Consider the following 13,781-nt stretch of genomic DNA (forward strand, 5'->3'; position numbering starts at 1 on the left):
TCTTTTGGTAAAATGGAAGGAAACATGATTTGGTATTCCCACTATTTTACTAAATGGATATAAATGTGAACTCATGCCAAGTTATTCCGACTTTTGTCCTTGTATACTAGAAGTGTGTGCCACTTTTCAAATTTCCTGTTATTTCACAGGATGCTAGGCATGCCGCTGAAGAAGAGATTTATACCAATTTGAATCAGAAGATTGATCAGTTTCTACAGCTAGCAGACTATGATTGGATGACAGGAGACTTGCACAGCAAAGCGAGTGATTACCTAGTGGACCTCATTGCCTTTCTGCGCAGCACCTTCGCTGTATTCACACACCTTCCTGTAAGTGACAGCTTTACTAGAAAGGAAAAAAAAATGCCTGGAGCTCGAGCGTGGTGTAAAAGGTTACTTTCTGGCTGAACTAGCCAAAGGACTTGTTGGTTTATAAAATCTCATGCTACATTTATCAATATCTGTTGACAATCTAGGGTTGTTCATTTTGTATCATTTTTATTGACTTTTACATTTTATTTCTTTTGATTGTAGTCCCTACCATTGTCTCTATTAGCTTCAAGGAAATTAGTACAAAGATGTAATGAATGTCTTGGTAGGAAAATAAAAGGCTGTTCCCTTAGTTGTTGTTATTCCTCCTCCTCCTCTTCTCTTTCACCTCCTCTTTTTCCTTCTGTGTTTAAAACATCATTTTGATTTTTAATTTTTAAGTGTTACTATTTATATATTCCTGGGAATCCAGTGGCTCTTTATATATTCAGTAGTATGTCATTACTATGCTTTATTCTTCTTATTTTAACCTCCAGGTCATATAAAGGCATTTAATATGAATCTGACTTGTTTAACTCAGAGTTTATGCTTTCATCACCAGTGCATTGAGGTTTTCATTTCTTGTTTATTCTACACTGTCACTAACACCTAAATATTGTATAATCTTGTAATGTACATTGAATTGATATTACTCTTCAGATTACAGAAATTCTTTAGCATGAATCATTCAGAATCAAGGTAAGGGATAACTGAAAGCCCTAAGTCTTCGATAAAATTTCCATAAGTGCCATGCTCTCTCTTTTTTAAGAGAGATCTTTCATTCTTTATGCCACATTCCCAATACTGTGACTGCTAAACCATTGTAGTTCATAGAATGAGATGTATGACTTCCAAAACGGCCTCTTCTGGTTTTCTGCAGGTAATTATTACCTTATCTAGCACTGTGCCCGTGTGCTCTAAGGTTACTAGAGCATATCGCTGTGCTACACAGTGATGAGACAGAGCTGTGGCTAACATTTGCTCTGTGCTTACTAGATAAAGAATAGTAGGGATTTTTTCTTCCTGAGACTAAGCCCAGATCATCTTTTCCTCACTTACAATGAACATTTTCTATTCGTATTTGAAATTCCCAAACAGGAGTGGTTATCAAATGGGTTTGAATGATAGGAACTATGTATATGAAGAGAACTAAAAAAAGAAAAAAAGAGGCAAAGACTTCTCTTATATTTTGAAATCCCTCTTGCTTTGCTTTGTGTTTTTTTCTTTCCTTCATTATTTTTAAAATTTTTAAATATATTTTTATTGTAATTAATAGAAGGGTTACATTATATTCACCAGATGGAAGGTGCATTACTTCACAAACATTGATACCCTTTCTCATGTCTTGGTCCCAATTTCCCTCCCCAAGCCCGCCTCTCACCTAGTTTTCCTCCCTTCTCTATCCAACTTCAAATAACCAAATACCCATATATACAATATATCAGATAACCAGGTGAGATACTGTAATAATATGAGATACCAAGGGACAGCAAAAAAGATGAGAGATAACATAGTACATTAAAGACAACAATCACTCATTATATGGCTTTTGTTTCTATATCCTGGAGGTCCTTTCATTTAGCTTCATATTATATGGACTTTAGTATCTAGGTTTTGCTCTATTGTAAATCTCTGCTAAGATAGCCCAAGGCTTCTACTGATTATGACACATGAGGGAAACCATGGAGCCAGTGTGCCTTTGAGTCTGGCTAATTTCACTTACGATGTTTTCTAAATCTTTCCATTTCCTTACAAATGGGGTGATGTCATTCTTTCTGACAGTAGCATAGAATTCCATTGTGTATACGTACCACAAATTGTTGATCCACTCATCAACTGAGGGACATCTGGGTTGGTTCTATATCTTTGCTATGGTAAATAGTGCTGCAACGAACATTGTTGTGCTAGTGGATTTAGGATGTCCTTGTTTCTGGACGAGTGGGTAAATGCCAAGTAGTGGAATTGCTGGGTTATAGGGGAGCTCTTTGTTCAGTCTTTTGAGGAATTGCCATACTGCTCTCCATAGTGATTGAACAAATTTGCACTCCCACCAACAGTGTGCTAATGATCCCTCCTGGCCACATTCCCGCCAGCATCTATTGTTATTAGATTTCTTGATCCTGGCCATTCTAACTGGAGTGAGGTGGAATCTTAGAGTTGTTTTGATTTGCATTTCTTTTGTGGCCAAAGATATTGAGCATTTCTTCATGTGTCTATAGGCCATTTTTGTTTCTTTTCAGAGAAGACTCTCTTTAAGTCTTTGGCCCATCTTTTAATGGGATGGTTGTTTCTTTGGGGATTAGTTTTGGAGTGATTCAATTTTTTGAGCTCTTGATATATTTTAGATATGAGGCCTTTGTCCATTGTATGGTTAGTGAAGATCTTTTCCCACTCTGTAGGCTTTCTAGTTAATTTACTAGCTATGTCCTTTGCCATACAGAAGCTCTGCAGTTTAATGCAGTCCCACCTATCCAGACTTTCTCTGATTTGTTGTGTTTCTTGGTCCTTATTAAGAAAGTTTCGACCTGTGCCAAGGATATCTAGTATATCTCCTATTCCTTCTTGTAAAGTTTTCAGTGTCGGCTTTTACCTCGAGGTCTTTGATCCATTTGGAGTTAATCCTAGTGCGGAGTGACAAAAAAGGATCCACCTTTAGTTTTCTGCAAGTGCTTAACCAGTTCTGCTAACACCACTTGTTGAAGATGCTGTCTTTCTTTCTTTCTATTGTTTTTTTTTGGTCCCTTATCAAGGATTAGGTGGCCATAGGTCTATGGATTAATATCTGGGTCTTCAGTTCTATTCCATTCGTCTTCAGGCCTGTTCTTGTGCCAGTACCAAGCTATCTTGGTCACTGTAGTTCTGTAACAAAGTCTAAAGTTTTGTATTGAAATTCCTCCTGTGTTATTCTTTCTGCTAAGAAGTGTTTTTGCTATATGGGGTCTTTTTTTATTCCATATGAAATTTTGGATTACTTCTATTTCTTTAAAGAATGACATTGGGATATTGATGGGTATTGAGTTGAATTTGTAGATAGCCTTGGCAAGATTGCCATTTTCAAGATGTTAATTCTTCCAATCCAGGAGCATGAGAGTTTTTTTCCATTTCCTCAGTTCTGCTTTAATTTCCCTTTTCAGGGTTTTAAAGTTTTCATCAAAAAGTTCCTTTACATTCTTAGTTCAGTTAATTCCTAGGTACTTTATTTTGTTGAGGCTATTGCAAAAGGAGTTGCTTTCCTGCTTGTTGCCTCATTCCTCTCATTTTTGGCATAGAGGAAGGCAGTTGATTTTTGAGGGTTAATTTTATACCCTGCTACCTTGCCAAAGTTTTGAATCAGCTCGAGGAGCTTGGGAGTGGAATCTATAGGGTTCTTTAAATACGGAATTATGTCATCTGCAAAGAGGCAAAGTTTCATTTCTTCTTTTCCTATTTGGATCCCCTTTTTGCTTGTTTCTTGCTTTATTGCTCTGGTTAGGAATTCTAATACTATGTTAAAGAGGAGTGGAAAGAGTGGGCATCCTTGTCTCATTCCTTATTTTAGAGGAAATGGCTATAGGTTTTGACAATTAAATACAGTGCTAGCTGTGGGTTTGTTATACACAGCCTTTATTACACTGAGGAATTTTCCATGGATTCCTAGACTTCAGAGCTTTTAGCATAAAGGGGTGTTGCATCTTGTCAAATGCCTTTTCTGCATCTGTTGAGACAATCATGTGATTCTTGTCCTTGCTCCTGTTGATGTGTTGAATTATATTAATTGACTTGCTTATGCTCAACCAGCTTTGCCTCCCTGTGATGAATCCTGTTTGATCATAGTGTATCATTTTTTTGATGAGTTGCTGAAGACAGTTGGCCAGTATTTTGTTGAGAAGTTTTGCATCAATATTCATCAAGGAAATGGGTCTATAGTTCTCTTTCTTTGATGAATCTTTATCTGGTTTTGGGATGAGGGTTATAGTGTCTTCGTAGAATGAATCTGGAAGAGATCCTTCATTTTCAATTTCATTGAAGAGCTTGAGGAGTATTGGTGTGAGCTCTGCTTTGAAGACCTTATGGAATTCAGCTGTGTATCCATCTGGCCCTGGGCTTTTCTTAGATTGAAGGTCTCTTACTGCCATTTCTATTTCAGTGCTTGAAATAGGTCTGTTTAGTTGGATTAGGTCTTCTTGGTTCAATGTGGGTATGTTAATATTGGCCAGCAATTCATCCATTTCTTTTAGATTCTCAAATTTGTTGGTGTAAAGGTTTGAAAAGTATTCCCTCATGATGCTGTGGATCTTGGTAATTTCTGTCATGATATTACCGTTCTCATCAGTGCTTTTGTTTGAGTGTGCTCCCTTCTTTTTTTTGGTAAGATTTGCAAAGGTTTTGTCTATTTTGTTATTTGTTTCAAAAATCCAACTCCTTGCTCTGTTGATTCTTTCTATAGTTTTTTTTTTACTCCAATTCATTTAATTCTGCTTTCAATTTAATAATTTGCTTCCTTCTACTGGGGTTTTGGTTGGTTTATTGCTGTTTTTCCTGGAGCTTAAGGTGCGACATTCAAATTGTTGGTTTGCGATTTTTCCAATTTGTTAATGTAGGCGTTCAGCGCTATAAATTTTCCTCTGAGTACTGCCTTTGCTGTGTCCCAAAGGAGTTGATATTTTGTTTGCTCCTTTTCGTTAAATTTCATAAACTGTTGAACTTCTGTTCTGATCTCGATGACCCACTGATGATTCAACAGTGTGTTGTTTAATCTCCATGAGTTACAGGGTTTTTGTTTGAAGGGATTGGTGTTTAGTACCAATTTGATGTCCTTGTGGTCTGAGAGAATGCAGGGAATAATTTTAGTGTTTCTCAATCTGCACAGGTTTGCTTTATGCCCTAAAAATGTGGTCTAATTTGGAAAGTGTTCCATGTGCTGCTGAAAAAAACTTATATTGTGGTGTTGCTGGGTGATATAATCTGCAGATGTCTGTTAGATCTAGTTGGTCTATACAGATGTTCAATTTTGAGGTTTCTCTGTTGAGTTTTTGCCTGGTTGATCTGTCTATAGGTGAGAGTGGTGTGTTAAAGTCACCAACAATTACTGTGTTTCGAGCTATGTGTGGTTTTAGTGAAAGTAAGGTTTGCTTGATGAAGTTTGGTGCCCTGGGATTAGGTGTGTAGATATTTAGGATGGTTATGTCCTCCTGGATGAGCTATCCCTTTATTAGTATGTAATAACCTTCTTCGTCTTTTGTCACTAATTTTAGTTTGTAGTCTATTTTATCTGATACGAGCCTGGCAACTCCTGCTTGATTATGGGGGCCATTAGTTTGATAAATTTTATTCCAACCTCTCACTTTCAAAAAATGATTGTTTTCTTGGGAGAGATGTGTCTCTTGAAGACAGCAGAATGATAGATCTTGCTTTTTGATCCAACTAGACACTCTATGCCGTTTAATTGGAGAGTTAAGTCCATTGAGAGTTAGGTTTAAAAATTATTTACTAGTTCCTGCCATTTTTTAAAAGCTTCTGTTAGGGCCTGTGGCTTGAAAGTTCTTGTAGTAATTAGCTGGTATGATTTTGGGGTGCCATTTCTTTGTCAGTACCATGTTTGTGTTGGTTTTTAATGTGTAGAACATATTTGAGAATTTTCTGTAATGCTGATTTGGTTGTTGCATAATGTTGCAACTTTTCCTTGGCGTGGAAGGTTTTTTTTGTTCCCTCAGTTATGAATGAGAGCTTAGCTGGGTACAGTATTCTTGGTTGGTATTCATTTTTCTTAAAGGCATGACATATATCCTTCTTGCTTGCATGGTCTTTGCTGAGAAATGTTTTTTTTTCTGATTGTTTTTGTTTTGTTTTTTTTTTGATAGGTGATTGTTCTCGCTTCCCTGGCTGCTTTTAGTAACCTTTCTATGGTCTCCATTGATCCTGTATGGATTATAATATGGCCGTGGGATGTCCTTTTCTGGTCAGGTCTGTTTGGGGTTCTAAAAGCTTCTTGTATCTGGATGGGCCTGCTCTTTTGGATATTTGGGAAGTTCTCTGAGGTGATCCCTGAAGTTTATTTCCAATACCATTGACTTATTTCACCAGGACCTCCTCAATACCAATTATTCTTAAATTAGGCTTCCTAATTGTATCTTGGACCTCCTGAAGCGTTCTCTCATATTTCTTAGATTTGTTCTGACTCATTTTCTGTTTTTTTCTCTATAACAACTAGCTTATCTTCAACCCCGGAAATTCTCTCTTCTGCATTGTCTAACCTGCTATCAAAACTTACTACTTCATTCTTCATCTCCCTTCCTTCTAATTGCTCATTATTGATGCCTTCCTTGACTTCCATTTCAGTAGTTAGTTCAGCAGCTTTACTCTCATTGTACCTTTGTTAGAGTTCAGTCAGCTTTTTGTTTGTGGATTCTATGAATTCGTCCATTTTTGTCTGTAAATCCTTGATTATGGCCTCCTTTATGGCTTCCTCTCATTCACATATCGTTTCATCTTGTTTAGATAAAGCTTCCTCCTGTATCTCTTTCTGTATGTTTTCAACTTTTCATTAATCATGTTTATCAATTGCGTTTGTATAACATTTAGAGGATTCTCCCCTAGTTTTGCCATTGAATGCTCCATTGCCTGTTTATATTAGGTGGGAGATGCTATTCCTTGATTTGCCATTTTTCTTGAGTTTCTTTTTCTGCCCATTTGAAAATGGGAGCAAGATAAATACTGCACAAGATTACAATTTTTAAGATATAACCAACCTAGACATCTTTAGCTGGTCACACAGTAGATGTTCACAATTTTAGATTGGTATTATCACTCTCTCTGTCTTTTTGTGCACTTACAGACAAATCTAATACCACCACTGATTACTTTTTTATGACGAAAAACAAAATAAACCCCTCAATGCAATCTCTATTGTATTTAAGTCCCTCTGGACCTGCAGTATAATTGAACACCTAGATATACAGTATTTTCAACAACCATCAACTGCAGATCCATGCATTATAAAAGTTGAAGGATGAACAGAGGAACAGAGATAGAAAAATAGTATGAAAGACAAGAGGGGAGGTAAGAAAAGAGTAATGTAGGAGTGTAAGATTAATATAGTAATGAAGAAGAGAGATAGTGTAAGGATAACTGACGTAAGGTGATAGAAAGGTAAAATAATTGAGTACAAAATTTAGAAAAAATAAGATAGAGGTTATGAAAATAAGAAGAGTAATAAGAATATATAGAGAGAAAAGAGGAAGGTATATATAGGAGAGCTCAATGATAAAAATTCTAAAAAGTAAAAATAAACTAAAAAAAAAGAAAAAAGGTGGGGGGAGATCCCACACAATTGTGAGTTCTTTGACAAGAAGTACTAAGGTTAAGAACCAACAGAGTAAAAAGCCGGTGACTATATCAATATAAATATCATTTGTATCCAGTCTGTATCCAATGATGTCACTGTGTTTCTAGGAATGACCACAATGACAGAAAGAAAGTGAGGGGGGAAAAAAGGAAAGTATCATAGCAGTGAATAAAACAAAGGTGAAGGTAAAATGGGAAAAAAAAATAAGAACACATAAAAATGCAAATGAATAAGGGTAGAAAGAGAAAAAAAAGGAAAAAACAAAAAGAAAAAAGGGTATTCTTTAGTTGTTTTGTTTTTTGTGTTTTTTTTTTTTGTGTGTGTGGGGGGGAACAGAATAGGATACTTGTGTCTCCACTAAATTCGGGATCCAAACCCTTCAAAAAGTCTTTTTCTCTTGTGATTAGGCTTTGCGTTTTTTTCTGATCAGTTTGCTTGATTGGGCAGAAAACAAAACAAAACAAAACAGTGGAGTCATGAGTGGCTTTGTTTACCAGCACTGCAGCCCTGCCCAGGGGGCGGAATTTCCACTAGCACTGGGGGCGGACCGGCAAAGCTGCCTCTGGGAAATCCTTTGCCCTTTTGAATGATGGCACTGCCAGTACCACTTCTCAGGCTCCAGGTGGTTTGGCTGGTCTTTGCCAGCAGTCAAAATGGTGCTGTTCTCCGCTGGTGGGGGCGGAGATTCCTTCCCAGTATCTTTCAGCGAGCAGAAGCGGAACTATCCACGGAGGTACTCACAAATTGCTGGGTTTTCTGGTTCCATGAAGCTGGCAGGTCCGCACCATGACCAGGTGATGGCTCTGAGCTCGCGCAAGCTCTGACTGCTGTCTGCTCAGGTTTGGGAGAAGTATTGTTTCCATGGCTGCTCATGCTGTCATCTTACACCGGTTTTCTGCCTTTCTCCTCTCTGACTGAGATCTCTGTGGTGCTGAAGCTTACTTAGGATCGATCCTTGGGTATGAACTTTCCCCTATGATGCCAGAATTGGTATCTTGGCAAGAGCTCACAAAGACTCACACTGAACCGCTGCCATCTTCTGCTGATCTACCTGCTTTGCTTTTTTTTACTGCCTCCTAGGCTTTGAACTCAGGATCTTAGCCCTGTCCCTGAGCTTCTTTTGCTCAAGGCTAGCAGTCTATCACTTGAGCCACAATGCCACTTCTGGCCTTTCTGAGTAGTTTACTTGTGGTAAGAGTCTTGTGGACTTTTCCTCCCCTGGTTACCATTGAACTGTGATCCATAGGTCTCATCCTCCTGAGTAGCTAGTATTTATTATAGGTGTGAGCTACCTGGTGAAATTCCTATCTCTTTCTTTCTTTTTTCTTTGTTGGTCGTGGGGCTGTGTGCTGCCCCTAAGCCCCTTTGCTCAAAGCTAGCCCTTTACCACTTTGAGCCACAGTGCCACTTGTTTTCTGGTGGTTAACTGGAGATCAAGTCTCACTGGAATTTTTCTGCCTGGGCTGGCTTCAAACCAAGATCCTCAGATCTCAGCCTCCTGAGTAGCAAGGATTACAGTTATGAGCCACTGGTGCCCAGGTTGAAATTCCCGTTTCTTAGTGATATTTTGTTCGTACATTACAACTGCAATATGGCCAACGGGATAGTTCAACATACAATGTGTGTGTTGGGATGGGGGAAGGGGTAGAAACTCTCCTAGTTTATACTCATTATTAGACAGTGATAGTTCGGGGGAAAATTGTTGAAATGTATAACTATTTCTGTTAAATTTTGATGACCAAGGTAGGTTACTTTTTTAGAGTCTCATGAATTACCCCAAGACCCTAAGAAATAACTATCATAAAGTTTAGCACAGTTCAAAGAATTTTTAAATGTTATCATATTCTCTGAGTTAACAAATGAGGTAAGTCCACAAGCATTTATCTTGGGCTCCCATTGTATAATTTTACAGTTGCATGCATACTTACCCATTTTGCATGCTCAGCATAAGAGCATATTTTTGAGAAGTTATCTTTGCTATCCTGATAGTTATCTTTCAGAAATACTTGAGTGAGGAAATAACTATCTCAAGTAACAGACCTAGAGGAGAGAATTGTGTATTTGTTTTCTCTGTCTGCTGTTAATATTAATTTGTATGACCCAGGGCAAGATCTCTCATAAGCGCACCTTGGTTTGTGGATTAAATGTGGGAATTTTCTTAGTTTCTTTGGCTAAGAATACAATGATACCTATCTCTGGCTATACTTCCTGGGTGCAGGCCTAGTTTAAAGGAAAATTGTTTTCTATATACAAATGTCCAGAATTTTCTCATCTAAAAAATTTCTAAAACGGATATTTTTCTCATGATTCCATTTAATTATGTGACCTGTTTCCATATCACACTTACAAATGAGTTTGCTGCTGAGCAATTGTCCGTATTTTCCATTAAGCATAAAGACTTCTTTAAAACTGTAATGACATTCCAAAATTGGACCTCAGATGACTTTTTTTTTCTACATTGTTGTCCTTTTTTTTCTCTTGAACATACATAGCACCCTCAACCTTTTGCTATGCTGTGTCTTTCTATAGTGTTTTAATTGTCCACTTGTACTCTTCTACCCAGTAACTGTCTGTATTCAAAATTTCCATATGTTTTGAGGCTCATTTTAAATAACACATTTTCTATAAAGCATCCTGTAGTTCTAACCAGATGAGACATTTTATTCTTATTTTGGAGTCTGAGGAGGATACTGGTTATGTGGCATTAGTTTATTTACATTGGGTAGATATGTAATTCACTTGCACCTGTGTTTCAGGAATATAAAAGTGTTAATCAGGAAGCATCTACCATATTTCAGATGCTTTGTGTGTGATATGGCATCCCATTGAATGAAGACTCAAAATATCACAGCTAGATAAGTAATATTGTTATGTTTTGCTAATGGGAACATTGACTCAAGAAAAGTATGTGTTTTCTGAAGGATTCAGAAACTTAAAGAATTTAGATTTCCAAATACCAGTATTTGGAAAGTTTTATTTGACTTCAACATTTTTTCCATTGTACTATCATAATTTATTGTTTACTATGAACTTTATATTGTTCATTCCTATTTCTGTATGGTGTAGAACCTTGCCTGAAAGGGTACAAGGATGCACAGTATGTTTTTTTGTAAATTTTATTTGTTTTGAACACTAAGTGAATTTTAGCTTAAGAAGTGAAGATTCCTTTCTCAGTCAAATATACCCTTAAAAGGAGCCTAGTGTGTATGCCAGTATTGTAACTTGAGCACAGGTCCTAGGTACAGTACTTAGCTTTTTTGCTCAAGGCTAGAGCTTTACCTCTAGAACCACAGATTGGAAATAAGAGTCTCAGGGACTTTCCTGACTGACTTGACTTTGAACTAGGATACTCAAATTTCAAGTTCCCATGTAGCTAAGATTATAGATGTTACCCACTAGCACCCCCACACTATCTAATTATTAAAAATGAGAAATCACAGACTATTCTGAAATGTTTGAGTTAAAATTTGAACTGTTCTTTCTCATTCTGTATTTGTTTATATTTCTCTGAATATATAAAGTATCATTTTTCTAAGTAATTGAATTTCATATCTCTATTAGTTTGTAGTACTCAGGCTTTTAAATTGTCATCATTTTTGATTTTTCTAAAAAGCCTCTGAGGTCTATGGGCTATTAATATTTTCCCCCATTTGATAAATGTGGAAACTGGGGTCTATAGTGGTCGTATGGGAAAACTGGGCAGAAAACTAAAAGTTGATCCCAGCCTATCGCCATGCACAAGCATTGACTCAAAATGGATCAAAAACCTCAATATCTGACCTGAAACCCTGAAACTGCTACATGACAGAGTAGGAGAGACACTGGTACTCAGGCATAGGCAAAAACTTCTTGAACAGAGTCCCAGGGTCATGACAGATTGGAAAGAGATTTGGCAAATGGGACTACTGAAAAATAAAAATTTCTGCACAGACAAAGGCATGGCTACTAAAGTACAAAGTCAGCCAACCAACCGGGAAAAGATACTTACCAATAATACATCACATGCTTAATATCCATTATCTACAGGGAACTCAAGAAACTAATCCCCCTCAATCCCAACAAACCAATCACTAAATGGACAAGAAAACTAAAGAGAGACTTAATCAAAAGAAGAGGCTAAAATGGCAGAGAAACATATGAGAAAATACTCATCCATGGTCATAAAGTAAATGTAAATAAAAACAACTCTAAGATACTACCTTACACCAATCAGAATGGCCAATATTTTGAACTCAGACAATGACAAATGCTGGCGAGAATGTGGAAAAAGAAGAACCCTACTGCACTGCTGGTGGGAACGTAAAGTAGTACAACCACTCTGGAAGACAGTTTGGAGGTTTCTCAAAAAACTAAAAATAGACTTTCCCTATGACCCAGCCATAACACTCCTAGGCATCTATCCTAAACATCATAACCCAGGTTATGATAAAGACACCTGCACAGCCGTGTTCATCTCTCCACTATTCACAATAGCCAAGCAATGAAAACAACCTAGATGCCTCACTACAGATGAATTGATACAAAAAAATGTGGTACATATATACAATGGAATTCTACATAACCACCAGACAAGATAAAATAATGGCATTCACTGGGAAGTGGATGAAACTAGAGCAAATCATGTTGAGTAAAATAAATCTAGACCAAAGGAACAAAAGGCACATGGTCTCTTTGATATGTAGATCTTAGATCCAAACAGCACAAGAGCGATGACTCAATATCTCATTATTTGGGTACTCAAGATCATTGACACAGTCTTGGAGATATAAATATAATTACATAGACATAAAATCTATGATGGGATATATACTCTATAGACATAATGTTTTATATATGTATATATATTTAATTAATTAATTAATTTTTTTTTTGCTAGTCCTGGGCTTGAGCACAGGGCCTAAGCATTGTGCTTGGACTTTCTCAAGGCTAGAGCTCTGCCACTTGAGCCTCAGCACCATTTCCAGCTTTTTTTCTATGTATGTGGTATGAAGGAATCAAACCTGGCTCTTCATGCATTCTAGGCAAGCACTCTACCACTAGACCAAACTCCTGGCCCAGACATAATATTATATTACATAGACTAATAAGTATCTATGACATACAAACTCAGATTAATTTTAATTTTGTTCTTAAATTTATGTGCCAGTGTTTGCATATAGAGATCCTAGTCTTGAATACTTGTTAAATGTGAAATATGATATAAAAAACAATGTTAATAAAATCTGAAAAGAAAGAATAGTCATTTTGCCTTTGGTATTACCTTTTTTTATTTTGTGTCAGATTCTAGGTAATATGTGACATGTCCTCTTGTTCTGCTTTATTTTTTGTTTTGTTCAGTCTTCATACATACATATGTTATTTGGTCCTTGTAACAAATTTTCAAATGAGTGAAAATGTATTATCATCTCATGTTACAGATGAATGATAAAGTAGACAATTTACTAATGTGTTAAAAGTTACTCACATACTTTACATACATGTAGTGGATCTTGGGTGTAAGATGATTTCAAAGCCCATGTGTCTTACCAATGTCGATACTACCTCAATGCTATTCATGAGGAAATTTAGGCTATATTTTAGGATATCATCATTAAATGCCATTTGTCCTGTGGGATTCTTCCTTTTCTTTCCTATTTTAAATTTCCATCAGCTTATAAAATTTTATTAGTGACCAGAACATCTCCTACTAGGGAAATAAATTATCATAAAGTAGCCACTCTGTATCTGGTAATGGAAAGGACACTATTAAGTGGCTTGCCTGTTTGTAACTTATCTTAATTCCCTTATTTGACATCTTCTGGTATTAATCACCTTCTAAGTCAGCCTATTCCTTATGGCTCTCTCTGCAAGAAAGTTAGGGAGGATTCAGTTGTACTCAAGGAACTCACAGGTACTTCAGGATACAACCAAATTTAACAGATTTTCTGATACTATCTGTGTTTGCCAGGAAATCATTTTGTGTTTCCTGTGTTCTATTTCTATATGCTAAATGCTTTTATCATTTAGTATATTTGCATTGTCTAATGTATGTTTAACAACAAATTAGCTTCTTATTGGAATGGTACTATGGTTTTTGAGTTCACTTAATCACTTAAATCCTTTAGCAGTTTTGTATTTCTTCACAGAGACCTTTGTCCATTGAGCTGCTA

General features: G+C 36.7%; 1 protein-coding gene across 1 annotated transcript in view; it reads left to right on the forward strand.

Annotated features, from left to right (window-relative positions):
• Positions 1 to 13,781, forward strand: part of Exoc6b (exocyst complex component 6B) — a 457,316-nt gene that overhangs the window by 246,785 nt on the left and 196,750 nt on the right. Inside the window, exon 18 of the mRNA XM_090336705.1 lies at positions 150 to 329. Within this exon, the coding sequence (XP_090192831.1) occupies positions 150 to 329 (180 nt within the window). The remainder of the gene's footprint in view (positions 1 to 149; positions 330 to 13,781) is intronic.

This window comes from Megascapheus bottae, chromosome 7 (assembly GCF_031878675.1).
Source record: "Megascapheus bottae isolate mThoBot1 chromosome 7, mThoBot2.hap1, whole genome shotgun sequence".
Classification (NCBI taxonomy): Eukaryota; Metazoa; Chordata; class Mammalia; order Rodentia; family Geomyidae; genus Megascapheus; species Megascapheus bottae.